Source organism: Mustela erminea, chromosome 5, assembly GCF_009829155.1.
Source record: "Mustela erminea isolate mMusErm1 chromosome 5, mMusErm1.Pri, whole genome shotgun sequence".
NCBI classification, from domain to species: Eukaryota; Metazoa; Chordata; class Mammalia; order Carnivora; family Mustelidae; genus Mustela; species Mustela erminea.
In genome coordinates, this window is record NC_045618.1 from 8,563,693 (window position 1) to 8,591,592 (window position 27,900).

At 42.6% G+C, this 27,900-nt stretch overlaps 1 protein-coding gene across 3 annotated transcripts in view; it reads right to left on the bottom strand.

Annotated features, from left to right (window-relative positions):
* Nucleotides 1-27,900, bottom strand: part of AGBL1 (ATP/GTP binding protein like 1) — a 730,233-nt gene that overhangs the window by 445,513 nt on the left and 256,820 nt on the right. For all 3 annotated transcript variants that reach the window (XM_032342085.1, XM_032342083.1, XM_032342084.1), the window contains exon 18: nt 6,134-6,314. In XM_032342085.1, coding sequence (XP_032197976.1) covers nt 6,134-6,314 — 181 coding nt within the window. The remainder of the gene's footprint in view (nt 1-6,133; nt 6,315-27,900) is intronic.

Below are 27,900 nucleotides of genomic sequence, written 5' to 3' on the forward strand. Positions count from 1 at the left end.
GTACCGCAGGGGGCAGATACGTCCCCTTGGCATTCAGACACAGGTCACTCCACACTCTTCCACCCTCTCATCTGTGTCCCCTGGGCCACTGAGGCCCTGGCCAGGTCAGACGCCTTTCTCAGCGTTCGAAATACCAAACTAGATCTACATAGCGTCCCCCTGGCCCCTGGGTTCCGGTCCCTCCATCACTTCCCCCTCCTTCCCTCACCCTGGCAGGTGGGACCTGCTTCTGCAATTATCAGTCTCTTGGCTTCTTCGGCATCCCCTTTTTGAGCTTTTAGATGTCTGCCACCAGTGGGAACCAAATCTCATCTTTAGAAACATCTACCCTCTTGCTGTACCGTGGATCATTTTTATAATTAGAAAAAAAATAAAGCTATTTTTTTTTTTTTGCTGTCCTAATTTTTCTGAGCATAACTCTGAAAACATAACTATTATATTTCTTCTTCACTGTTCCCTTAGGAATTTCTTCTCTAAGCATGATGGCCACTTATCCCCACCCCCAGTCTTGGGCATAGGTACTTTCTTTCAGTCTCCGTAGCACAGCTCAAACAAGATGAAAAGGCTGATTAACACTTTACTAAATCATGGAAAAGAAGAGGACTACTCACAGGAAATTTGGAACTGATTATTGGTGTAGCTGTTTTCATTCTCAAGTAGCCACTTAAGGGACTGATTGCTTCTTTTGGCTTCCTCCAAATGGTACATGCCATCTTTCTTCTATGACCTCTGGTTGAGACCAGAGTTTCACCAATTGCAAGCCCAGGGGAATTATCTATTTTTCTTAAAGACCCATTTTTCAGGCATCTTTTCTTGTTCCAGGACCTGTTTTCTTGTTCCAGGGGATGCTTAACAACAGGAAAAAGCAAGGCAGTCAAGGACGATACTACTCCCGCTGACAGGGATGTTCACGGACACACTAGCGCAATGTATCACAGCACAAAGAGCAAGGCTGCCTTGATACATCATGATCTGAAGACCCGGCACACAGACCTCGAGGCCACTCATGTGATCACCTGCAGGTGGAGAGGTAATCCCAGGAACATCCCATGTGGGATTTCTCACTGGTCTGTTATCAGGGAGCTCAGAGCATATCTTCCATTCTTACTCGTGCAAATTGAAAAAGATAGTAATAATAAAATTACGTACTTCCTATGGCCCATTTTTTTTTCAAATGTAACTGCTCCATGAGATCCAAAATTCTGAGACACAACCACTGCTCTATGCTAGTATATTGAAGAGATGTGAAATACATTAAAAAGTGAGAGTTGAGGTCATATCATATCAGAGGGAAGCCCTAAGCATATCAGAACAGGAGGGAATGGACATGGCCCTGCCCAAGCTGAAGTCCCCCCAAGAAGGATAATCATCAGCCCTTTGGGATCCTGAAGACTCAGCTGAATTAAAATACACTATGGAGTGGGCAGGGGAATGTAAGTTCCATGACCAAAACAAAACAAAACAAAACAAAAAACCCCTCAAAATTAGCTGGGTGTTGCCTATAGCCAAAAACTGGCAGCAACAAGAAAGGGCATATTCTCCAATGGAGAAGGCTGGCAGGACAAGATAGCATCAAGGCCAAAGCCAAGCTGGAAATTCAGATCCCATGAAGGAAAACTGACAATGAACTAATTCATCCCAGGCCCAAATTACAGAGCTGTGTGTTGGTTTGTCCCAGGCACACTGGATATGAAGGCCCAAGCCTATAAGACTAATTTCAGAGACCACCTGATGGTAGCTGTGAACAGTGCTGAAGCTCTATTTGCATCTCCAGCCAAGGGTGGGAAGGGCTGGTAGACCAAAATGCACCTGGGCTTTGGAGCTAGACAGTGTGGGTTCACACCCCAACTCTGTCACAAACCGGCCACGTAACCTTGGGCACAGGTGTGTTTATGTGCAGGTAGTTCAATTATTCAGACAATTTCTCATGCCATTTCTGCTTTGAACTAACTTTCTAATCTGGGTAACTCATTTTTACCTCTCTGATTTCAGTTTCCTTAACATTTGAAGGACCGGGACTAAATGATACACATGAACCCTCCTAGCTAGAACACTTTTTAAAAAAATTCTAATGCCCTTAAATCCTTACAGAAAAGTGGTATAGCACAGACAGAAGTTCTGGTTTGCCTCTGTAACATGAGGTTTTGAAACTGGACCCAAGATTTCACCCCTGTGTCCTCAGGATTTTGTATCTAGGTATTAGATAGAAGAACTGCATTTTGGGGCCATAGGTATAATTACATAAGAAAATCTATGTAAAAACAAACAAACAGGTTCTTTCTTGGCCCATAAAAGGTGCTGAATGATTTTTTTTATATAAAGTCTGTGAGTTCTCTTATTGTAGTAAAATAAAGCCTTTACAACCCACAGTGGAGTAAAGGAATATTGGCACTAACTTTAAATGGTCCCAGATAGTTTAAATTGTCAAGATTTTTTATCTGATTTTTACAGTTTCATTTGTTTCCCCTAGAGCATTCAGCTATTACTTCTTAATACCTTGGTGTGTTTACTCAGAGTATGCCCTCTGCTCTTTATTGTTGTTTCGCTCCACGATGGCCTTGGAAGAAGAAAATCAAGTTTGTAGAGTTGTATGTATCCTAAGAATCAATATACTCCGATTCTCCTGTGAATAAAACGTTGGGCTGTGTGTTGACTTCATAAAAATTATTTTGTCACTACATTCTACCCAACAACAAAAGTCCAAAAATTGGAAACCATGCTAGATCTCTTCAACCCCTTCCCTTACATGCCATGCCAACTTTTTGCATGTTCTGCAATCATCTGCCTTCTCCCCACTTCAGACCCTGAACAAGCCACCATTGTCACTTCCACACTGACCCAATTTGTTGACCCCTTGGTTTTTATCCCAGGCAGCAAAGAATGACAAGAGTCAATGATCCTCCTGGATTCCTTAGAACTCAGCCCAATTCCATATAAACAACCAGGCCAGCAAGATGGTAGATTGTTTCTTTGGGAACCCATCTTTATAGTTTGTTTTCCTGCTATAGACATGTGTTGCTAAGAGATCTTTGGCTTGGCAAGACCCACTAAATTTTTGCTAGAAAATCCTGGCTTTGTCTCTCTGACCACTATTATCAAAACCTCTCAGCCATTCTCAGAGGCTCTATTACCATCACCACAAAAGGAAACTATTCTACTTTTACACATTCTTGCAAACCCCACGGGGGCCCGTGAAGTATTTTGAAAGAAGAGTAGAGTCCAGTAAGTTAAGTACCATGCTTGGGTTTAGGCTCTCCAGTCTTTATGCAAAATTTGCTTCTCTGTCCTTCAGACCACACACAAGGCAGTTCACTAGGCTTTAAGAAGCCTAGTAGTAAAAATGCATCTGAAGAAAATCAGCGAACTGATCTTCATCAGAAACACTATCACATAAGCAACATTTAGGTAAACTATATTAAACTCAGAGCGGACTTCCTACGGGGAAGTTAAGGCATGTAAAAGGGGGATTCGATTTTCTCTGTGGGGCACCCCAAGGTAAGACTGCATAAAATGTTTGAAGTTCATAGGGCAAAGATCAGAGCACAGAGAAATACATATCCATCCAGTTACGTACAACGGAATGGTCATGCCCTGAATTGCAATGTCAGTCACAGAGAAAGTTCAAGTAGAAGTTAGATGAGCCACACGTCTGCTAGGCTCTAAGAAGGGTTCATGAGCTGAGACTTTTAAGGCTTTAACTGTGAGCTGCTGTGTGTCCATTGTAGTCTTGTGTCTTTTGAAATTGGTGTGCTGTGACTTGTGGATTTCCGATCAGTACAATAACACTATGGTTTCCAAGTCCCTTTCAGCCAAAATTGTTTGAGTGATCCAAATAATCTATGGTGTGCTTTGAGCTCCATGATGAAAGATGCAATATAAAAAAAAGGGTAATTTTAGTCATAATAAATAATGGTAATGATGATGAATGGGAGTGTCACTGAGAAGGAGCTGGCCTGCCATTAGGGAGTCCAAAACAACCAGCTGTGAGCTGAAAATGACTGTGTCCAGAGCAGGAGGATGCTCCGTGACTGAGACCACATTAACCTTTCAACCAAAGACCTGGACCAAGCCCCTGATATCTAGGTGTGACCAGTTGTAATGGAAAAAACTACAATATTTATCCTTGAGCCTGAATTTGCCATGGGCTTAAGAGACATTTTCCCAGACAGGTCAATGGGGAGCATATTCCCTTACTCTTCCAACAGAAGAGAAAACTGAGTCGGTCGGGGGAAGAGCCAGATTACACACAGGAGTTATGACTCTAAACCTAGTAAGCTTTCCATTCTCTATCAGTCCCCGGACAATTCAATGGAAAGAGAGACTTCAGAAAAGAGCCAACTTGGATGAGAACATGCTGAAACGGGATCCTGTCCCTCAAGATGGCTTGCAAAGCTGTTTTCCGTCCATTTAGGCTGACAGAGCTTGCTAGTGAAATCCTGGGCACCTCAAGCAGGCAGAAGTCACTCGTTAATGTCCTAGACCTGATCTCCAGAGCCAATAGCACACGGCGGGGGCCCACCAAGTTCCACTGGACCAGGAGGGAACACCGCTCTAGAGCCTTGTCCAACTGGATGTCTCAGAGGGCTAATTGCTGCCAGAGGCTTAATTAATGCTCCTGACGGAGGGGCCTGGCCTCCTATTCCTCCCACGTGCTTGAAGACCAACCAGTGACCACTGGCAAAGACAAAGGACCCTACTCTCTGCCCATCAAGAACCTCCACCAAAAACGAGGAGACTTGCTAGAACACACGAATCCTTTACTTCTTTGCCTTTTTTATTCTTTTGCTGTATATACTGAAATTTTATTTTTAAAGTCTATAGCTTTGACTTGCTTGCATTTTGGCATAGTTTAGCATATTTTATCATTTGGAATGTACTCTGCTCCTCTTTTTCTATTTTATCATGATACTTTACATTTCTAAATTTTTTAACTGATCAGGATTCTTTTTTGTGCTCATCCTTTGAAGCTAGTCTATTCTCAGCTGTTTGACGTGTATTTCGTTTTTTCCCTTAAAGAAATTAATTACTATTTTATCTTTCTTAAAAGGGTGTCTTGTTCAGTTGAAGCCATTTTAAATTTTATCTCTTTGAAATTTTGGTGTTCTTTTGTATATTTTTTAGCAGTTCTCGTTTTATCTCACTTCACCTTTTGCTATTGCCCTCGTTTCTTCGTCTTCTAAACTTGTGCTTTGCTTCTTTAATACTGACTTTTTAAACTGTAAATTTTTTCCCATAATTGCCTCTGAAATTATTTTTCTTTCATTTTTTAATGCATCGTACGCTCTATTTTGATACCGTGTCTATTCCCCTAGTGAGAAGAATCCTCGAGGACCACAGAAAGAGGCTCGAGTCTTCTTTCCACAGGGATTGAGAATTTGTGAAAGTTAATCCTACCAGCTCCATCCACCAGCCATGTCACCTCGGGGACCTGCTCTGGTTCTGCGCTTCGGCTCACAGCGTCTAAAAATGCTGACGTCTTCCAACAGACCTCCTAGGACACTGGACTTCCTCATTCCCTTCCTGTGTTCTGAAGGCGTGTGGGAACGCAGTGGGGAGAAGCACCACCCACGGCTTCCATCTCTCCCTCAACCAGCCCTGACCCTCTAGCCATTCCATGCCAGCCATCCCATTTGCATACAGTGACACCCTTCTTGGCACTGTATCCAGAACCCAATAAAATACAACTCAGAATAAAGATGCCCCTGCAGTAAATATTAGTAAGGAAATGAAAGCACTGGTCTTAACTGTAAAGAAATCAGAGTTTGAGCTCTGACTTAGTCACTAACCCACCATATGACCTGGGCAATCACTTGATTACCACAGACACTGATATTCTCCTCTAAAAAAAGAAAAAGACTATTACACCAGATTATTTCCAAGGACCCCTCTGGAGTTAATTGAACCTATGCCCTTGAATTCAAGGCAAAACAAAACAAAACAAAACAAAACAAAAAACATGACATGACCTCAAGGTGTTTGGAGAGCACGTTGTTATTTGTACCCGTTAACAGATGCCCCCCAAAATTTATTCCTGCCACAGTACCAAGGTCTCTTGAGTGACACCCACTGAGCGACACAATGCATTCCAATGGTGACATAAATGGGGACCCAGTTGAGCTGGGTGCTGACGTACTTGCCATTGATGACACCGTCTGGATTGAGCATGGGGATGATCTTGAAAATGAAGTTTTCCCGTAGGAGTCTAGCCACAGGGTCACTGCTGACCAGGAACTCCAGGGCCCCCTTCATCACCCAGCTGGCGTTGCTCTCTCCCGGATGCACTCGGGCAGTGATCAGCTGGTATGGACGCTGCCCTGCGGAGAGAGGAATGGGAGAAACTTAAACCTAAGTCCACTCTCCATTTCCAACAAGATCATCTCCCAGGGGCCAGAATGACTCCTGACCGGCATGAAGTCCAAAATAGGCTGACCGTTTCCAATACATATCTGATCTACACTGATCCATTTTCCATTTGCCTCTACAGTCTGCAAGACTCGAGAAAGTATAAAGTGAAAGCTCAAGGCTTTATCAAAAGCAGAAGTACTTAGCGGCATGAAAAGAAGCCAAGAAGCCGATTTTATCAAGACTACCAAAGGAACAATTAACTCTCCAGATTCCAATAGCATGATGCTGTATGTCACAGATCTGAAATTGAATCTTATCTTCATACTTAGCAGCTGTAAGATCTTAGGTGAGTAATTTGACTTCTGCAAGGTAAGTATCTCATCTGTAAAATGGGGACAGTGATACTGATCTTGTGTGGGTGTTAGAGAAACAAAAAGATGTCAATAAGGCGCTTGGCATATTGCTTGGCATTCGCTACAGGTTAGTTTCTCCCACCTCAGTTATGAGGTCTGTGGGTAAGATGGCCCTTCTCATTCCCCAGTAGAAATGGGATTCAAGGGCAGAACTTGTGCTGGGAACTTTATGTCTGTAGGACACTGAACTCAAACATTGAAAAAGATTTGACAACAGTGAAGCACCTGGCATCTCAATCATGCAAAAAAAAAAAAAAAAAAATCAGGAAAACACTCTTTGCCCAATCACAGGGAGCATGCATGATCTGAAGAGACCTTATGGAGACTGCATAGACAAAAAGCCCAAAGACGGGCTTGTCTTTCTTTCTTGTTGATAGAAAACATCTGGACCATTGTAATGTTGAGATGTATTCTAAGACCACATCCTGGCTCAGGTGAAAAGTGTGTTTTGATTGATTTAATAGTGTCTGTCCTCTATACACTTGGGGAAGGAGGGGGGAATATGTGGCATCATACCAGAAGTTAACCACATCTGCTCTAACTCCTTGTCTGATTGTGTGTGTGTGTGTGTGTTTTCTGACTCTCTCTTCCTTTTGTATCCTCACCCAATTCCTTATGGCTCCTAAACCCACCTGAGGGACAAGAACTAAGCATTTGCCAAATATAAATACCCCAGCCATCAAGCAGCCTAAAAGTTAAACCAGTCATTTCCTGGGGCACCTGGGTGGCTCAGTGGGTTACAACCTCTGCCTTTGGCTCAGGTCATGATTCCAGGGTCCTGGGATTGAGCCCCAAATTGGGCTCTCTGCTTGGCAGGGAACCTGCTTCCCACTCTCTCTCTCTGCCTGCCTCTCTGCCTACTTGTGATCTCTGTCAAATAAATAAATAAATCTTTTAAAACAATAAATAAATAAAATAAACTAGTCATTTCTTTCCACTCACTCAAATCACCATGAGCTAAATATGCCTTTTCTTCCCTTAAACTGTAGCCTTTTTGAGGAAATAAACTGTGTCTCTAATTCCGTGCAATAAATAAATAAATAAATAAATAGAATTGAACAACTTTCAATAATAGAGCTAAAGAACAGGTACTAGTGAATTACTATTACCATCCATTTAGGCAAAAAAAACCAAAAAAACAAAAAAACAAAACACTATCTGTCAACAACCTCTGAGATCTCAGTTTGAAGAGCAGAGATGGGTACATTTTTACTGACTATGGTGGGAGCAGGTCACGTCAGCCCATTATAGATCATTTATATATTGGAGACAATATTTGGTTGTTTTTCCCTAAGCAGGGGTCTTGAGCATATTCCAGGAACTACAGAAGCCTTGGGATATAAAAGCTGAATAAATTATAGTCCTTGTTCTGTAAGAGGCCATAGCCTTTGCCAACAGAGACAAACACACAAGCAAATCACCGCAAGTGAGCTAACAGAAGTGTATACAAAGTACCAAAGTCTGACTTACATAAGATCAGGTTTGAAGTCATCCTGATAACATTGTTACTTTGGGTTTTTGGTGGTTTTAAGATGTTATTTATTTATGTAAGAGAGAGCACAAGCAGGGGAAGAGATAGAGGGACAAGGAGAGTCCTCATTGAGCAGAGAGCCCGATGCAAGGCTTGATCCCAGGACCCTGAGATCATGACCTGACCCAAATTCAGATGCTTAACTGACTGAGCCACCCAAGTGCTCCTAATAGTGTTACCTTGAATGGCATGCCGTCTCAGGTGCTTTCTGGATTTGGGAGGAAAAAGGGAGAGCCTTCGTGAGAATATTTGATATGCATGTCCCAGCAAGGAAGAGAGTTGAGAGCCACTAGTTTAAGTAGAGAGTCCAGGAGCGCCTAGGTGGCTCAGTTGGTTAAGTGTCCACCTCTTGGTTTCAATTCAGGTCATGATCTCAGGACATGACATCAAGCCAAGATGGTCTCAGCATGGAGTCTACTTGAGATCCTCTCTCTTCCTCAGCCCCTCGCCCAACTCACAGGTGTGTGCTCGCACTCTCTCTCTGTCTTTCTCAAATAAATGGATAAATAAAATCTTTAAAAGAAAATAAAAAGAAGGTGGGGTGTCTGGGTGGCTCAGCGGGTCAAAGCCTGTGCCTTCGGCTCAGGTCATGATCTCAGGATCCTGGGATCGAGCCCCACATAGGGCTCTCTGCTCAGCAGGAAGCCTGCTTCCTCCTCTCTCTCTCTGCCCGCCTCTCTGTCTACTTGGGATCTCTTTCTGTCAAATAAATAAATAAAATCTTTAAAAAAAAAAAAAAAAGAAGAAGGAGGAGGAGGAGAAGGAGAGAGTCCATGATGGCTTTTCAGCAGGAGAAAGACATGTGAAAGGCCACGTTTCATAAAATCATTTTGACATTATTGCAGGTCATGTATTTGCTGAATCAGAGACAGTATGGCCTGTTGACTACAGAACGACTTTTGGAGCCGTAATTCCAGAGGTCACATTCCAGCCCCACCATTTTCTACAGAATGAGTCACGGAAGTTTCTGACGAAATCAAGTATTGGATTGGTCATCTTGCAGGTAAGACTAATGATTTGTGAACTGAAGCTTACTAAATAAGCATATTGAGGAGGAAAAGAGACATACAGCTAGCTAGCTGAGCAGAGCAGAGCCTAACTGAAGGCCAATGTGCCCCTCCATCATTCGCTCACAATCACGTCTCGTTCTCTCCAAAGCAAGTCATATTGGCACTCCGATAAAAAGCTTGTTGAGAAAGAGGCTTGATGAATTCGTACCAAATCAGCAGACTATTTTCAGTTCTATAATTCCATACCACTCTCTTTGTGGTCTTTGAACCAAGTTCATTTACAGCATATGGAACAACAATGGTAAGTACTCCCAGCCCAGCAAGAAGAAATAAAAAATAGCTTAAGCTCTTGTAAATTTCCAATACCAACTGAACACCCTCATTGTCCGGGCCACTTGGCTCCCACTGCCTGCTCCCCAGTACAATTCAATGCATCAGACCATAAAGCGAACAGAGCCCTTGCAAAGAGATGCCCACAGTGTGCCTTTCCTTCCAAGAATCAGATTGATAACGTGCTGTCTTGTAATATACCACAAGACCTAGCAGGCTGCTCGGAGCATGATAATGGAGCAAACAGGGAAAACTGTGGATTCTCATGAAGACATAAGCAGCATGTTAGCCATTTTCAGTTGATTTTCCTCTCTTTCTTCTGTGATTTAAGACAATTTTACAGTTGTACTGGTGAGTAAACTTAGGAGACCATTCAGTGGCAGCCGCAAATGATGTTCTAGAGAACCCCTAAGAGACAACAGCTGCAAAGAGTATGCGACACACATACATGTGTTTTTTTTCTTGTTATTGACAATTTCGGTTTTAAAAACTCATTTCTGCTTAGGGTAGGGCAAAGAGGATCAGGCATCTGCATTTTTTTTTCTCTGCAATTTATTAAATCTATTCCGGAGGTCACCAAAATCTATGGGGGAGTCATGGTTTGGCAATAGGCTAATTCTTAAAGCTCAGTATTGAATTTATGTCAGTGGTAAGAACATCTGTAAAAAGAGGTTAGAATCAAGGAGGGAATTATATAATGCCTAAGAGATAGCAGGCTCGCGGCCAGTGAAAAACTGAGTCAGAATTGAAGACATATGTGATGATACACATGTGTACCCAACTCCATAAACATTCATCCAGTTTTTCCTTTTTTCTTTCAATAATCTATATTAAATTCCTACTGGCACTCTGGAAGATTGTGGAAATTAGAGGGAAATAGCGGTTTCTGCCCTCAGGGAACTAATCATAGTCTGGTGGGAAAGAGAGGCACACAGATGATCAGGATCCAGTGGGATCAGGGACATTTGTCAAGACATTTTCAAAGCATCGTGGAAGGCTCATTACAATGTTATTTATAAAGAAGTGAACAACTGGAAATGACTTAAATGTGCCCCCGTAAAATCTAGCTAAGGGAAGGATTCATAAACAGAGTACGAGGCAAGTGTTAAAATGGCACCTGGATATTTCTGTTGACACTAGAAGATATCTGTGACACTATGATGAGTGACAAAATACAGGCAAGAGAGCTACATCATAGTGGATCCCATTTTTATGTAGCTGTCACATTCTCTTAAAGGTATCTATATATAGGACACATTGTGGGTGGAGGTCATTTAAGTAATTTTCATGTCCTCTATATCCCTACCTAGAATGTTCTCCTCTTCAGAAAATAATAAGCATATGTCAATTTTCCCAAAGGCAAAATATCTTCAAATAGTAAACCGCAGAGGAGAAAGAGGCAAGAAATGGATTTTCACAGAAGAGGTAACATTGGATCTGGTTTGTCCAGATTGAGTGGGAGTTTTCCAGATGAAGTAAAGAAAGGAAGAAGGTGACAGAAAAAGGCTAAGTAGATGCATTTGCAAAATAACAATGTCACTGAGCACCTAATGCCTGAGGAAGAGCAAAGTGGTTTGATGTGGTTACAGTCCGAAGCTATACTGAAGGTAAAATGGGAGTAAAGCCACGAAGTGGTTTGCACCTGTGTCTGCAGACCTTTGGAACCAATGCTAAGGAGACTGGAAACCATCTTGCAAGTTGTGAAGGCCCCATGGAAAATCCTCATGCAGGGGTATGACCAAACAGCAAGTCTCACGGGAGCTAAAGACTCAGATACTGGGGGTGAGTGGTGGGAGAAATAGCCAAAAGAGGAGACTGATTTTTCAAAGTTAAGGAAGACTACCTTTGCCTTCACTTTGGGAGAGTGGATAAAAACATCTTGATTGGGGTGCCTGGGTGGCTAGGTCAGTTAGGTGTCTGACTTTGGCTCAGGTCATGATCTCAGTGCCCTGGAATGGAGCCCTGAGTCAGGGGTCCATGCTTGGCGGCAGGGGGAGTCCTGCTTCTCTCTCTTTCCCTTTGCCTCTGCCCCTCCCCACGCTCATGCTCACTTGTACTCTCTCTCTCTCTCAAATAAATAAGTAAAATCTTTAAGAAAAATTTAATTAAGGCCAAGGGAGTAAGGAAGGAGCAAGGAAACAGATATGGGAAAAACTGTCAATGAAAGATGATTCTGAAAAAAAAAATCTGAAAATAGGTGTGGGGGAAAATTTTTATACATTATAGAATATACTGTTTCCCACCAAAGGTGGCCCATTATATACATTTTCTGCACCATGTGTTCCATCTCTTTTTAAATTAGCATTATTTATAGTGTAATTTATATTCAATAAATTTCACCAATTTTAATTTTACAATTCAGTGAATTTTGACAAATGGATTCAGTGCTGTAAAACCACTACGATCATAATATAGAGCATTATTACCATCACAAAAATCCCCCTCATTCTGTTTTGCTGGCAACTCCCTCCCCATCCCTAGCCTACAGCAACCAGTGATCTGCTTTTCATCTCAATAGCGTTGTCTTCTCTGGAATTTCATAAGAATTGATTCATACAGCGTATAAGCTTCCTGTCTGGCTTCTTTCACTTAGCATAATGTTTGTGAGAATCATCCACGTTGTTGTATGAATGTATCAATAATCTGTTCCTTTTGGCCACTGACTCATATTCCCTGTGCTACAAAGCAATAGATGTGCCACCACTGGTTTATCAGCTCAATATAATCAATCAAACATTGGTTTAATATTTGAGTTATTTCCAGTTTAAGGCTATTACGAACAAAGCTGTTATAATTTGCATACACATCTTCCTTTGGAGTGAATTCCTGACTATAGAATTTGTGCATCCTATGGTAAGGATAATAGGAGAGTAGGTTATTACAAGGGGCTGCCAAACTGTTTCGCAAAGAACGCAGACCATTTTGCATGCCCACCAGCAATGTCTGAGAGTTCCAGCTGATCCTCTGGTTGATCAACACTGAACACTGTCAGGCTTTTTAATTTAGCCTTTCTCATGGGGAGACAGTAGCATCTAATTGTTATTTCAATTTGCATTTCCCTGATGACTAATGATGTTAGAACTTTGTGTTGTTTTTGGTCACTTCCATACCTTCTTAAGTTAAGTACCTGTTCAGATCTTTTGCCCATTTTAAAATCAGGTTGTCTTATTATTGAGTGGAACAGGTTCTTGAGATCTTCTAAATGCAATTCTCTGGCAGATATATGTTCAGTCAATACTTCTCCAAATCTTTGGCTTACCTTTTTGTTTTCTAAACTATGTGTTTTAAGGCACAAAAGTTTCTTATTTGATAAAGCCAAATGTATGCACTCTTTTTCTTTTGTAACTTGGATATTTTGTGTTTCACTAAGGAATCTTTGCCGAACGCAACGTGACAATAATTTTCTTCTGCAAGAGTTAGTCTAAGTTTAACATTCAGATCAATTTACATAAGGTGTTTCAAGTTAATTTTGGATTACGATATGATGTAAAGGTTGAGATTCACATTTTCCCTCCCATAAGATCCTTTAGCATTTCCTACATATTCAAGCTTATCTTCTGCAAAAAACAACAGTTTCATTTTTCCTCTCCAAACCTTAAGGCTTTTTTTTTTTTTCAACTGGGTGGTGTTATCAACCTGACATTCCTGAAATATAATCAATTTGATTATATTATCTTTTAATGTAATCCTGGATTGGTTATTTCTTTAGAATTTTTGCATCTAGGTCCCATGAGAGAGATGACCTGTAAGGACTTTCTTTTCTTGTAATGTCCTTGTCAGGCTTAGTTATCAAGCTTATGAAGAGTTGGAAAGCACTGCCTCTTTTTTCTTTTCTGTGTAAGATTTTTGAAGATTGGAAATACTTCTTCTTTAAATTTTATGGTAAAATTTCTTAGGGAAGTCAGGTAAGCCTAGAATTTTCTTTTTCAGAAGATTTTAATAATGACCCAATTTCTATAATCACAAATCGAACTTACTTTATTTTGTTCTTAAAGATTTATTTACTTATTTTAGAGAGACAGAGCTCACACATGAAGGGAGGGGTGGAAGGAGAGAAGCAGACTCCCTAGTCAGCTTAAAGCCAGACTCAAGGCTCAATCTCAGGACCCTGAACTCATGACCTGAGCCAAAATCAAGAATCATATGCTCAACCTACTCAGCCACCTAGACCTCCCAATTATTTATTTTATTTTATTTATTTATTTGACAGATAGAGATCACAAGTAGAGAGAGACGCGGGCAGAGAGAGAGAGAGGGAGGAAGCAGGCTCCCCACTGAGCAGAGAGCCAGATGCGGGCTTAATCCCAGGACCCCAGGATCATGACCTGATCCAAAGGCAGAGGCTTTAACCCACTGAGCCACCCAGGCGCCCCCCTCCAAATTACTTTAAAACATATTCAAATTGTGTAATAAAAATCCAACTGTTCAGATTTTCTGTTTCTTCTTATGCCCATTTGGTAATTATACTTTTCTGTAATTTTGCATGGAAAACTGTATTTTCTAATTTGTCGACATAAAGTTGTTTTTTAAATACCTCTTCTTATATATAAGAATCTCTAGTGATGGTCTCTTATCTTTATTTCTGATACAGAGGGTTTTTTTCCTTAATCATTCTCATAAAGGGCATAACATTTTAGTTTTTTCCCAAAAACTATTTTACAGCCATTTTCTCTTTAATTTCGTCCTCTAATTTTTATTTATCCTTCCTTCCACTTTCTTTGCCTTTCATATTTTTGTTCATTTATAAAGAACTTGAAATGATACCTAGATCGTTAGCTCAACATATGATAAGGTTTGATAAATATCTATATATTTAAAAGAATGTTGAGTGCCATGTTCCACATATACCAATTATATCAAGTTAGTAGTATTAGTTCCTATTTTCTTTATTCTTGCTTGAAATTATGTCTCCTAATTCTATGAGCTCCTGAAAGAGGTATGTAACAAGTTTCCAAAGATACTTCAGATTATCCCTTTTTCCTTGAAATGTTGTTAATTATTTTAAAGCTATGCTATTAACTGAACCTAGATTTAGAGTTGCTTTGTTGCCCTAACTGAATTTTTTTTCATTGTTATAAGGTGTCCTCCTATTTCCGTTAAAACATTTTGCCTTAGCTTCTCATTTGTCAAGGTATTCACACAGACTAGACTTCTTCTGGCTAGTATTTACAATGTGCATCTTTTCTCATCCCTTTACCTTCAGACTTTCTGTAATTTTTCGTTAGGTGTTTATTTCTTGGAAGTACGGTATAGTTGGATATCTGTATTTTATTCACTGTAACATTATTTTATTTTTCAGTGGAGTATTTACTCTTTTTACACGTGATGAAATGAATGATATATGTGGGTTTAACACTATCATTTTATTATTTCTTCTCCATTCACCTTAACTATCATATTATCTATTTTCTGTCCTATCTTGTCTTCAGTTGGATTAACTGCATAGTTTTTCCACATTGGTGGTACTTTTCCACTATTAGTGTGGTACTTATATGTCTTTAATTCTTTAATTAGTTACCTTAGAGATTATAATATGCATCTTTGCTTTATCACAATACGATATAATTATTTTAATTTCCATTATAAGTCTTAGGATTCACAAAACATTTACACGGTGTTAATTTCAACCAAATGAAATATTTGCCCTTTTTAATTACTCTTCACTCTTGCTGGCATTGAGGTTTCATTCTTCTTCTGCTTGAAAAATCATCTGTTAGTGTTGCTTCTAAGAAGTTTGGGTCTGCTAGAATTGAGTACTCTCCCTTTCTGTGGTTTCTTCCCTTGCCTGAAAACGAATCCACCTCGTCTTCAGTTCTGAAAAGTATTTTTGCTGAGTGTAGGAATGTGACACTCCGGACGCTGAACTCTGTTTTCTGTTGCTTTCCATGTTCCTCCCACCAGCATCCTGCAGTCCTACAAGTCCTGAGAAGTTTGTCTTCTCGTTTTGCAGAAGCAGGAATGCCTGTTTTTGTTTTCTGCTACATACACTCTCTTTACACGATTTCCAAAAGAAAGGAGAATGTTTTCGTTGGAATTTTCAGGTTCTTGAACTGTGTTATATTCTTTTTTTCGGGGGGTGGGCACATTTCGGTTGACCGTGCTGAAACTAGCAGATGGCCTATCCTAACCTCTTCCTTCTCGCCAAAGCTTGTATCACTTATTCCTCATACATTTCTAATTTCTTTGAATTTCTTCAACAATATGAACCAGAAGAACCCTTTCATTTCGTTCAATGTTACCATAACTGCTGGCTCTCTGACAGATTAATACACAATTGGGGCTTTTTAAGTGTGAGATTATAGGCAAACACACAGATGGCATTGCTATAGAACTCTGCAGTTGGGAAGCTACTTTCCCCTCCATTACTTCTTCAGTCCTCCCAGTAAATCTGGGAAGCAAAGACAGGTATTATTCTCTTCTTGTTTATAAAGCCAAGAAGGAGAAAAGGAAACACACACACACACACAAAACAAAACAAACAAAAAAAAAACCTGGGGTGCTTTGAATCAAGATCCAATGTTCTTTTCATTTGACCATGTATTATTCTGTGTGTTTACTTAAGAGGAAGGCTGAAATGAATCCTATCGAGACAATGCGTGATGATACACTGAGGGCAATCAAGTATCACACAAATTATGAACCAGGCAACCAGCTTCTGGCTCGGACTGATTAAATGGATTTGGGAAAATTAAACCCTTTTGAAATCACAGTTCCTGACCTATAAAGCAAGGCTTTCTTAAGTCTTCACAGCACTGAATTCAGTGATTATCAATGGCAACTGAAATATGGTAGATAAAAATAAAACGTTTTAGCCAAGGGTTTCAATCCCCTTTGGTTCTATTATGTTCTCCTGTATCATGTTAATAGAGCTCCTAACAAGAAACAAAATTACATGAAGCTTCATCTCTTTTCTCACTTTTTCCAATATTCAGATGCAAGCGCTGATAAGTGGCGAAGTGGTCAGAAGTCAGACGGCAGCACAAGAAAAGAGGGAAGGTAATCATTGCTAACAATCCACTTCAGAACGGCCAAGTTGGGCTGGATCTCTCTTGCTGGCCCCAAGCACGGGGCACGATCCTTCCCAGAGGAGCGGGGTCTGCCTGCTCATGAGGCCTCCTGTACGAACTCCCCAGCTGCGGTCTTCCGGCCCACAGGCCATCAGAACAGACTGCAGTTTCCTCCAGTGGCAAGAAGTGGCCTCAAATCTTGCCCCTTCTCGCTTTGAGCCCTGCCTTCAAAGCCTGAGGTGTGACCTTCATACCCCCAAATGCCTCACACAGAGCCCTAAAAGCCCTGGCTTCTGTCTGGATATTTCTTCATTATCACCAAGGAGACGTGGGACGCCTGCACTGACCAGGGTCGGGGGAGCGTGCCCCATGGAGGAGTCTCAGGGAAGTAAAGGAAGCCATGGACCACAGGCTCTTCACACTGATGAGCTACAGAAACTGACCAGAGGAAGGTCGCCATCTTGCCACTGGCAGCCCATGAATCTTCTTCTGGACTTTCTTAAACTTCTCACAAATTCTAAGGACGACATACAGCAGAGCTGGGAAGTGTTAAGGACAAGGAGTCCTCCCCATCATGCCGGGACCTCTGAGGCCTCACCCTCGCTCATTCCTCCTCTCTCCATCACTCGTCCCTCTTGCTTCTTTGCCACAAACAGCCCACCTCCTCCTCAGCAACTGCTCTAGCCCCACAGAAGCCCCAGTGATCTACAAACACACGGAAAACCCAAATCTGACTGCATCACCTCCCATATAATGAATGGTGCTAGAGTTTACACTCCTCACAGAGCCCTCAGTGAATGCCCCAGCTGCTGGCCTCAGCTGGACTGTCTGGTCTTGCTTCCTGTCATTCCTGAATCAAACAGTCTTCCCTCTGCTGTGTGCTGTTGCCCGAACCAGCGTGTCCTGTCCCTCCCACGGCTCTGCACTGCTGCCCGAGCTCTTCCCTCTAGTTCCTGAGCCTCGTTTCTGGCTTCCTAAAGCTGTGTACATTGGGGCTTTCCAGAAGATGTTTGGTGACTAGATGGGAGTAATTCACTGTAATTATCTCCTATAATTAACCCTTCTGTGCCCAACGGTGCCACAACATATTAATTCACTGCCCCCCCCCCAAATTCATTCCTTCATTCATTCAACAAGGATTTATTGAGCTCTTAAGAGTGCCTCAGGAGGCACTGTAATGGGGACTGGCGCCGCACCAGGGAGAGTCAAAGTCTTAGCTGTCAGCAGCTTGCCTTCCTGTGGGGAAGGCAAACAATAATGCCATGTTGAGTTCTATGGAAAAAATAAAGAAACAGCAGAGGGGAAGCAACAGAGGATCCAGAAGAGGGGCGGAGTCATCATTTTAGAAAGGATGATCCAGAGAAGGCTCTCTGAGGGGCTGACACCTAAGAACGGACCCCCCTAGAAGGAGGAAACTCAGCCGGTTCCCAACACAGCCTTAAGCAGGGCTGGAACAGAGAATGCAAAGTGGAAGAGCCCCACGATGCGTGTCTTACAGAGAAAGGTTGTGCTTGTCACGGGAAATCATGGAGGCTTCGAGGAGGGCAGTACCAGGATCCAATCTGTACTTTTGCTCCCCTGAAGACACCTGCCCACGCCACAGTCAGCATGACATCTGTGAAGACCAGACAGAGAGGCCAGCTAGGTTCCTCACATGTAACAATCACATGCTGTTCTGCGTTTCACACACCAAAACGATGCTGTAAGAGCACAGATCACTGTAAATGACTACCCCTCAGTAGGGATCACCATCTGCTTCTTTCACTTCCTGCGACTACTGTGAAAGTTTCCACCCATCAAGTAATAGGCAGGATGATGCACCCATTCTTTTATTCAACATTTATTGAGTATCTTTTGTTTATCAAACACTGGGGATGCCAAGGGGTTCTAGACCAAGTACCTCTCTTCAAGGAACTACCACTTATACCAAAGGGAAGTAATTATTTATTGGGAGTGAAAGACTTCTGGCCTTTTGGAAACTTCTCTCCACTAGGGCAGTGTTTCTCCAACTGGACTGTGTACGTAAATCCTCCAGAAATCTTGCTAAAAAGAAAATTCTGTTTCAGTGACTGTGGAGAGGGGGCCTGAGATCCTGCATTTCTACCAAGCTCCTGGGAGGATGCCAACATGGTTGGTCCAAAGATCACACTCAGAGCAGCAACCCTATCCCCATCCAACAGAAACATAATGCAAGCCACAGAAACATTGTGCAAAATTCTGTGTTTTCTAGTAGCTACAGTTTTCTAAAATACAAAAAAATATAAAGGGGCACCTGGGTGGCTCAGTCAGTTAAGCCTCTGCCTTCGGCTCAGTTCATGATCCCAGGTCCCGGGATCGAGCCCCGCATCGGGCTCCCTGCTCAGCGGGGAGCCTGCTTCTCCCTCTCCCACTCCCCCTGTTTGTACTCCTTCTCCCTCTACCCACCTCAAGTAAATAAATAAAATCTTTTTAAAAATACGAAATTAATTTTCATAAGTTGCATTTAACCTAACAGATCAAAAATATTATCATTTCAATGTGTAATTAATATGAAGATGATTAATGGGATCTTTTATATTCTAGGGTCCTGAGTCATTGGAAGTCTGGTGTGTATTTCACAATTTCAGCACACCTCAATTCAGACTAATCACACGTAACTTCTCAGCAGCCTCAGGAGGCTTGTGACTGCTAACCTGAACACCACAGCCCTCGATCCTCTATCCACGGTCTTAACTGAACCCCTTCACCACACTGAACGGTAGAAGTTTATTACACTCCAATGGAATATAGCTAAGGCACCAAGGAAATGAATAAAAGAATAAGGCTTTTCCTCCCCAAACAAAACATTCTGTTCCACTCTCTTCTTTCTTGTGAAACAATCCAATTTTGAAGTATTACAAACTCATATTTCTTTGCAAAGGGCAATCTTGCCATCTTACTTTGTACCATTCTGTCTCTGAATTTTATATATATATATATATATATATATATATATATATATATATATATATATATATATATATAAACTGGGCTTGGATAATGGGTATAAATGAAGAGAAAATCAGGAAATCTATTCCTGAGCAATTTTCAGATAACCAAGAGGAAGTGGCATAATCGAGGCTGAGATAATAATTTTCGACTCTGCACAAACGTGAGAAAATTCATCTGCATTCCCTCATCTGCGTCAAACTCTACAGATTTTTCAGGAGATTTTGTTATATTATAATATGCTGGAAATAAAAAATAATACATCTGTGCTATAATGATACATAATATATCCAGTACGATAATAGAGTATTTGGATTGGGTTTGAGGAATTTACTACACACAGAAACGACAGTCACTCGGGAAAAGTGTGTAATCGCATCAGGAAAATTGCAGACAGATGCTGCTGCACTCCCCACCCCACCCCCCGCCACCCCCAATCCGTCAGCTGATCTCAGTTAGGGATGTTTGTAATTCTGCCTTGGGATCTGCAGACTCACTGGTACTGCAGGGCACTGGGGCCTCTGCCCCCGATCTCCCCAGTAGAATGAATGCTGCCCAGAGGAGAGCATTGACTAACTTCCTCAAGCTCCAGGAGGTCCCAGGAGGACTCTGTCACCTACAGACCACTCAGAGTGGGCCAAATCAATACAGACTGTTTCTAAATGGAGGCCTTGTGAAGACAGAGTCAAGGCTCATGCAGTCTCTGGCCAGAACCCTTGGCCTGACCACTACCTCAGCAGAACTATGCATCACAGTATCTTCCAGAAATACCAATAACCAAAACGAGAGGGAAGGAGACCTTTTCATGCTCCACGAAGACTCATCCCACACACCCCACTGGGGTACGCTAGCTACATTACGTTTCTCTAGGTTTAGGTGTAATAGAAGGCACCAAAAGCTACGAATCTTCAAGAAAGAAATTAAAGAGCTGTAGGCTTTTCTCAGAAAACTTTGAAATATTCTAACGAATCATTCTGCTCCCAGGTCACATACAACGGGTCTCTTGCTTTGTTCTTTCCCACATTATTTGCCTGAACGTATCTGGACGGGAGTAGAATCCAAAGTGCCTGAGGGAGCAGATTCCAGGTTCCAGAGACAGAAGGAGTTCCTTCCAGAAGCAGAGTCTCTGCCCCTGCGGGGTTACTGCGGGCTGCTGGGGCCACCTTACCGAGGGAGGCTAACATGCCCCCATGAGGGAAGGAAGGAGACGATGAACCAAGCGAGGGGCAGAAACGTGCTCTCATGTGTGATGGACGTCTTTAAACCGCTGAACGGCACGGTTCTCTCGGTTAGAAATGACAAAGCGAGAGCACGCCCTCATCAGTGTCGCGTCCTTCAGGAATCTCAGCTCCCCCCAAACTCTTCCCAGACCCGGCGATTTAAGACAGCAGAAAAGCCACCACGCCAAAACTGCACGATGAATAAATTAGGGGCCCGAGTCATAAGGACCAATAAGGTAGGAGGAGAAAATTTAAGAGTTTTAAGCCCCAAACATATGTCACCACCTGACAGTGGAGCAGAGCATTTTAGAACTGAAACCGTGCCAGGAAATCTCAATAGTTGCGTTACTCGCTCTGCACTGTGCAAATTTCTACTCTTGCAATTGAGTAAAGGCGTGGTCTAGGTTGTGGGGTTGGGGAGGGGAGCTGGAGGTGTTTAAGGAAGTGGGGGGGGGGGGGCGCTGGCATGGGCAGGTAACCTCGATGCCTAGTTACTCCACAGACAGAACCAAGAGCTGTTGTGGGTACACGGAACGGAATGGAGTTATGACATTTTGAAATGAACTTTAAAATTCAGGCTGAGCTGCCGGTTTGCAGTAAGGGACGAATGGAGGGAGCGAGGGAAGAAGTAAGAGAAAAAGAAAGGGAAGGGGGTCATCATCACTGCTGTTCCAATCCGAATGCCTCGAGCGGTGACCCGCCAGGTCTTCGCTTACGTAACCCGACAAGCCTATTCCAGACTCACAGTTGCTCGGCAACGTGCCTTTTATGTTTAAGCCATTTAAATGTATTCACCTTCTGAATTAGGTATATTCACAGATGACTGGGCAAGAAGAAAGAGCCCCTGGCAGGCCAAGAGCTCTTAGGATGTGTGGAATCAACAGAGTGTGTGCAGAGTTGGTCTGGTCAGAGAGCCTGACAGAGGATATTAGTGACACATTTAGGCCTGAAAATGAGAAAATGAGATCAGCATACAAAGTCTTTGGCTGCTTCCAAACCAGGCTTCCGTCAGCATCAAAGATGCACTTCTGCCCCTTGGCCACATCAGTGTTTCCTTCTGCCCTTCCGAAACCCTCCCGCAGGTCCTGGTGGCGGAGGCAGCAGCTGGCACACGGCCCCTGCATGTGGCCTTGAACCCAGCTGTGTCTGGGTCTCATCGCCACCCTGTGTGGCCCGACGTGGTGACAGTGAGCCATCACCATCCTTTTGGACAACTCCACTGGAAATGGGAAGGTCTCACCAGATTCCACATGCAAAGAATGACCCAGCCTCTCATTTCTGCCTCCAAAATAACTTTTGGATATTTTCCATCTTCTGCATCCCTGTTGATTCAAAATACTCAGTGACACCTCTACCACTGCCCTCAGGATCAAATTAAGGGCACAATTCTTAATGGGGCACAAGGCCCTTCATGATCTGCCTTCCCAGGGCAAGGAGCCTCAACCCTGGCCACCCCTGCCTCAGCAACCCCCTCGCACACACAGAGCACAGCCAGAACCCTCCTGTTTCCCTGTGCCCTACTCTGCCCTTTGTGCAGGCTCTTCTTTCTTCGTAATGCCCGCCCTCCTGTGCCCTCTCTGCTGGACAGCTCCACTAGACTTTAAGTTCAGTTCCAATGTCACTCATTTCAGGTTAATTTCCCTCTCATTGCCTCCAGAGTCTGAATTAAATACTCCTGAGCCTGTCTCTTCAGCCATCTGGCACATACCTACCATAGCATAAGTCCTTTGAGCCCACTATACCTCGTGCTTTGCACTTGGCTTACCTGCCTCTCTCTGGAGCATAACTCAAGGTGGGCTACAGTGCTCAGAGCAAGCCTGCTTTGCAAAGTTCAGTAAAGTATCTGAGATCTGAAAAAGCATGTACACTGGCCCTCAAAAATAAAAAGAAACTACGAAATTGAAACAAATGTTTGACTGTCCAAACAGAATATGATGTCAACTGCATTAATTGTTAAATTCAGTATTCATACAAATGTTATTATCTTTGAAAATAATTTGTAGGGTTAGATTTTTGTACCTGGCAGGAATTACTGATTACAGACCTTGATGGCTAAGGAACCACGGCCAACTATAAATTATCAGCCATAGCCAAATAATTGTGAAAGCATACGAAATGGTTTCAACTTCAGTAAAAAAAAAAAAAACTTGATGTGGGATTTGAGCACATTTTATTATGTTCAGTGTTACACAGGATGGGGTCTCCAACTTTTAAAAGTGCCTTGGGCCTAAAAAGATCTTAAAAATGGCCCTGAGGATGTATATTTAATTCAATTTTATTTTCCTAGGAACTAAGAATTAGCTCTGTGACTGGTACACACCTGTCACCTGCACACACGCATGCGCGCACACACACACATGCATACTTACATACACAAATTTCATTAAAATATGGATTAGAGAAGCAAAGACGAGTGAGAGGAATGTCACCCTGTCTGAGAATCAGGCAGGCACTGAAAGCAAGACTTTGTAAAGTTGGACTGTGCAGCCTCTGAGCCGTGGCTGGGGAAGTGGATCCCTATGAGGACGGCTAACCTTAAAAGAGCACAGCTGGAAAGATGGAGCTTGATCAAAAAAGGTTTCTAAACCATGCATCTGTATGGACGACCTTATACATTAAGAGGAATGAAAGAAGCAAGAAATGCTTCTTTTCTTCTCTCTGGGCTTAAGAGAGAGAGAACAAATGCTCAGAGAAACAGAGAGAAAGACACAGACAGATGGATGAGAAGGCGGGGAATGTGGGCCCGAAGTGTAACAATTCTATCAGACGAGATCTTTGGTCATCAGTTCTTCCTGCACAGTATATAGATTTAAAGGTCCCTAGAAAGCCATTTAATACAAGCCAAATGACATCCCACTAGTGCCTTGGTTTAAAATAATCCCCCAGGGGGCGCCTGGGTGGCTCAGTGGGTTAAAGCCTCTGCTTTTGGCTCAGGTCATGGTCCCAGGGTCCTGGGATAGAGCCCTGCATCGGGCTCTCTGCTTAGCGGGAAGCCTGCTTCCTCCTCTCTCTCTGCCTGCCTCTCCACCTACTTGTGATCTCTGTCTATCAAAAAATATAAAATAAAATAATCCCCCAGACCATGCCACGGGATTGTGTCAGAGGTGTGCCTTGCAGATTGCATGTCAATGGATATTTTAAATATCAAGTCATCATTTAAACTTAGCAAGCTCTCAATTTTGAATCTTCTCAGAAAGTTAGAATTCTTGCATTTATATTTTGAAGTGAGACACAAGGACACAAAAAGACTCAAAACACAGCCCTAAAGCTCTGCACAGTGAGCAGGTAAGCCATGCTCCTGTATGCCCTGAGCTGGCCAGCAATCCGGCCTTGGACTTGGCTGCGAAGCCCAGCTCAACATGCTCTTCCTGTCTGGTCACTTAAGTTCTCTGAGCGTCAGTGCCTCATTTGCAAAACTGGGGGAAAAAACTGTACCATGCAATGGATGTGTTCACTGACCTTATCATGGTGATCATTTCACAACATGTGTGTGTAATAAATCCCGACACTGTACATCTTAAATTTCACACAACATTAGATGTCAATTGTATCCCAATAAAGTTGGGGGAAAAAAAGTACCCATCTCACAGCATTGTTGTCCAAATTCAATAATAGTGCATTTTGCAAAGTATAAGGTATACGCTAATTACTCAATAATGTAATTAAGTAATTTGTGTACTGATCAATTAAGGAGATTTATATTATTATTCACGCTATAGTAAATTGAACAAATGAATCAATGAGTGAGTGAATTATTAGAATGACAACATCTACTTTGAATGAGAATCATTCAAATTTGACTTTAAAAACTTTTGTCTAACATGAAAAAGTGCTCCATATCACTCGGCATCAGGGAAATACAAATCAAAACCACAATGAGATATCACCTCACACCAGTCAGAATGGCTAAAATCAACAAGTTAGGAAATGACAGATGCTGGTGAGGATGCGGAGAAAGGGGAACTCTCCTACACTGTTGGTGGGAATGCAAGCTGGTGCAGCCACTCTGGAAAACAGCATGGAGGTTCCTCAAAATGTTGAAAATAGAACTGCCCTATGACCCAGCAATTGCACTACTGGGTATTTACCCTAAAGATACAAACGTAGTGATCCAAAGGGGCACGTGCACCCGAATGTTTATAGCAGCAAAGTCCACAATAGCCAAACTATGGAAAGAACCTAGATGTCCATCAACAGATGAATGGATCAAGAAGATGTGGTATATATACACAATGGAATACTATGCAGCCATCAAAAGAATGAAATCTTGCCATTTGCGACAACATGGATGGAACTAGAGCGTATCATGCTTAGCGAAGTAAGTCAAGCAGAGAAAGACAACTATCATATGATCTCCCTGATATGAGGAAGTGGTGATGCAACATGGGGGCTTAGGTGGGTAGGAGAAGAATCAATGAAACAAGATGGGATTGGGAGGGAGACAAACCATAAGTGACTCTTAATCTCACAAAACAAACTGAGGGTTGCTGGGGGGAGGGGGGTTGGGAGAAGGGGGTGGGATTATGGACATTGGGGAGGGTGTGTGCTTTGGTGAGTGCTTTGAAGTGTGTAAACCTGGTGATTCACAGACCTGTACCCCTGGGGATAAAAATATATGTTTATAAAAAATAAAAAATTAGAAAATAAATAAATAAATAATAAATTAAAAACTTTTGTCTACAACCCAATATAGACAGATGGGAATAGAAAGCGAGTATTGCCGTACGAATTCATGATATTATGATGTCATATTCTACTCTGTGAAGGTGACACTGTGTCCATAATGGCTAAGATCAAGGGCTTCCAGCCAATCAAATGGACTGTGATCGAAACCCAGGTGACCAACTCTCCTAATTGCCCAGGACTGTCCCAGTTCCATCACTGAAAGTCCCATGTCCAGTGGAACCGCCACCTCAGCCCTGGGCAAAACAGGACAACTAGTCACCCCACCCCCTGGTCCCTCCATGTCACAATAACTTGAACCCATGTAAGCTATTTATACTCAGCCTCAATTTTTCTGGTTGTCAAAGGAACATAATAATAATAATCTCACATAATAATAATAATAACACAGTGGTGTTATTGTGACAATTAAAGCTGGAAGCTTAAGCTGCTCAGAGCTTACACAAAACCCAGCATGGGTCAACGGGGTGGGCAGGGTGACTGTCTTTCCCTCTGTTCTAAGATGCAAAGAGATCCTAGGAGACTGCTCTCTGGAGACAGACCCCCGAAAGCACAAGGCAAGAGGGGGAGGCTGATGGGAAGGGAGAGAATTTCCACTGACACAGAAATATCTTCCATGGTAATCAGCATTGACGGGAAAAGGAAATAAGGGGAATTTATGTGACAGTTTAATAGGTTTTTGTGAAATATGATATTATTTTAAAGTTTGCCTGAGTGAGGCAGACAGCACATTAAGGTGACTCTGGCTCTAGAAAGATGACGACGCTGTATTTTAAACTATGAAATTTGCCCCACTGTTTCCTTGCTATATTATGTAGAGCGTTTTGGATTTATATTGTACATACATATGTACACATTCTGGTATGAGCCCTACTGAGAAGCAAAGTCTGCCCACAGGCAAAGTAAAGCATAAAGCCTAGGTATGTAAAGCCAGGATGCTGCCTGAGAACTTAAAATGCCCACCCAGAAACAACCATCTATTTTTGTCCCACCATTATTTTTTTCATGGTCTCTAATCTCCCGTGGGGAAACAGTTTTGAGGAGATCCATCTCCTGAGCCTGACTATTTCCCCCAGGCAATTATACAAAGCACTCACTTGCTGGGTCTCTACAGAGGAGGGGAACAGAGGGTTCAAAGTTGGTCTCCAAATGATCGCCACCGTGTCCTGGAATCTGCGGGAAGTCTAGCTCCCCAGAACATGCGAGCATGGCGGCCCCCGCCGGATGAAAGCAGTATTAACCACTCCATGTGGTGATTTAGAGCTAGTTCATCAGTGAGATTAACATGCCGGGAACCCGTTACTCTGAAATGTCACTTCTATAAAATAAGCTTGTAAATTGTAATATAAAATAAGGTAATGAGAGAAGCCTTTGGGACCTGATAAGAAATAATGAAAATGGACAGCTGGAAAATCAGGACTTGTCAGCGCTGACCAGGAGAAACCGTGCTCTCGTTTTAGGAGTCCAGTACAGTTGTTTAGACCAAAAATGCTGCTAGATGGGAGAAGTCCAGCCCATCAGACTGTGGAAACCACTATCTCTGATACCCAGCTTGCTTTGGTCAGATTCTGTGCTGACCAAGCAGCCTTCTGGGGAATTCTGGTGTCCTGAGTGGATGAACCACTGGCATGGGGACCCCATGTGGGGGTGACCTCCCCTGGTTCTTAGTAAAGGCATGCACACGTATGTATGTGAGTGTGTGTACTTCGTTACAAATTAATACACGGGACTATGATTTTTAAAACCTGTTTCTTGAGACTTCGGTCCATGGAGTTCAATCCACCTGGATGAACAGATACAGTCAGGTTTCTTGGAAAGCAAAGCAAAGGTTACAGCTCGACTCATGGTGGGCTCTTCCCGTTGGGCTCAGCCAACATAGCTCTTACTCATAAAGACCTAACCACCCCATCTGTCTTTCCCATGGAGAGAAGGTTACAAGTGAATGTGGTCCAGGTGTGTAGTTCTTATAATCTGCTTCTCCTTAAAGATTTTTATTTATTTATTTGACAGGGAGAGATCACAAGTAGGCAGAGAGGCAGGCAGAGAGAGAGGAGGAAGCAGGCTCCCTCCTGAGCAGAGAGTCCGATATGGGACTCGATCCCAGGACCCTGAGATCATGACCTGTGCCGAAGGCAGAGGCCTTAACCCACTGAGCTACCCAGGCGCCCCTATAATCTGCCTCTCCTCTTGCATCACCATCCACAGATTAAATTCAGAGAAGGACAACCCAACACTTAGTAAGTAGAAGAATTAACTGTACCCAAAGCAAAGTCCAGCCTTTCCCCTGGGCTACCTGGAGGTGAGCCTGAGGCTCCAGAAATGTCCTTCCTGATGGGAGTGTCTTTGTTCGTCAGGGGACTTTGCTGACCTGACAGGTTAGCAGCGTGATTTCTG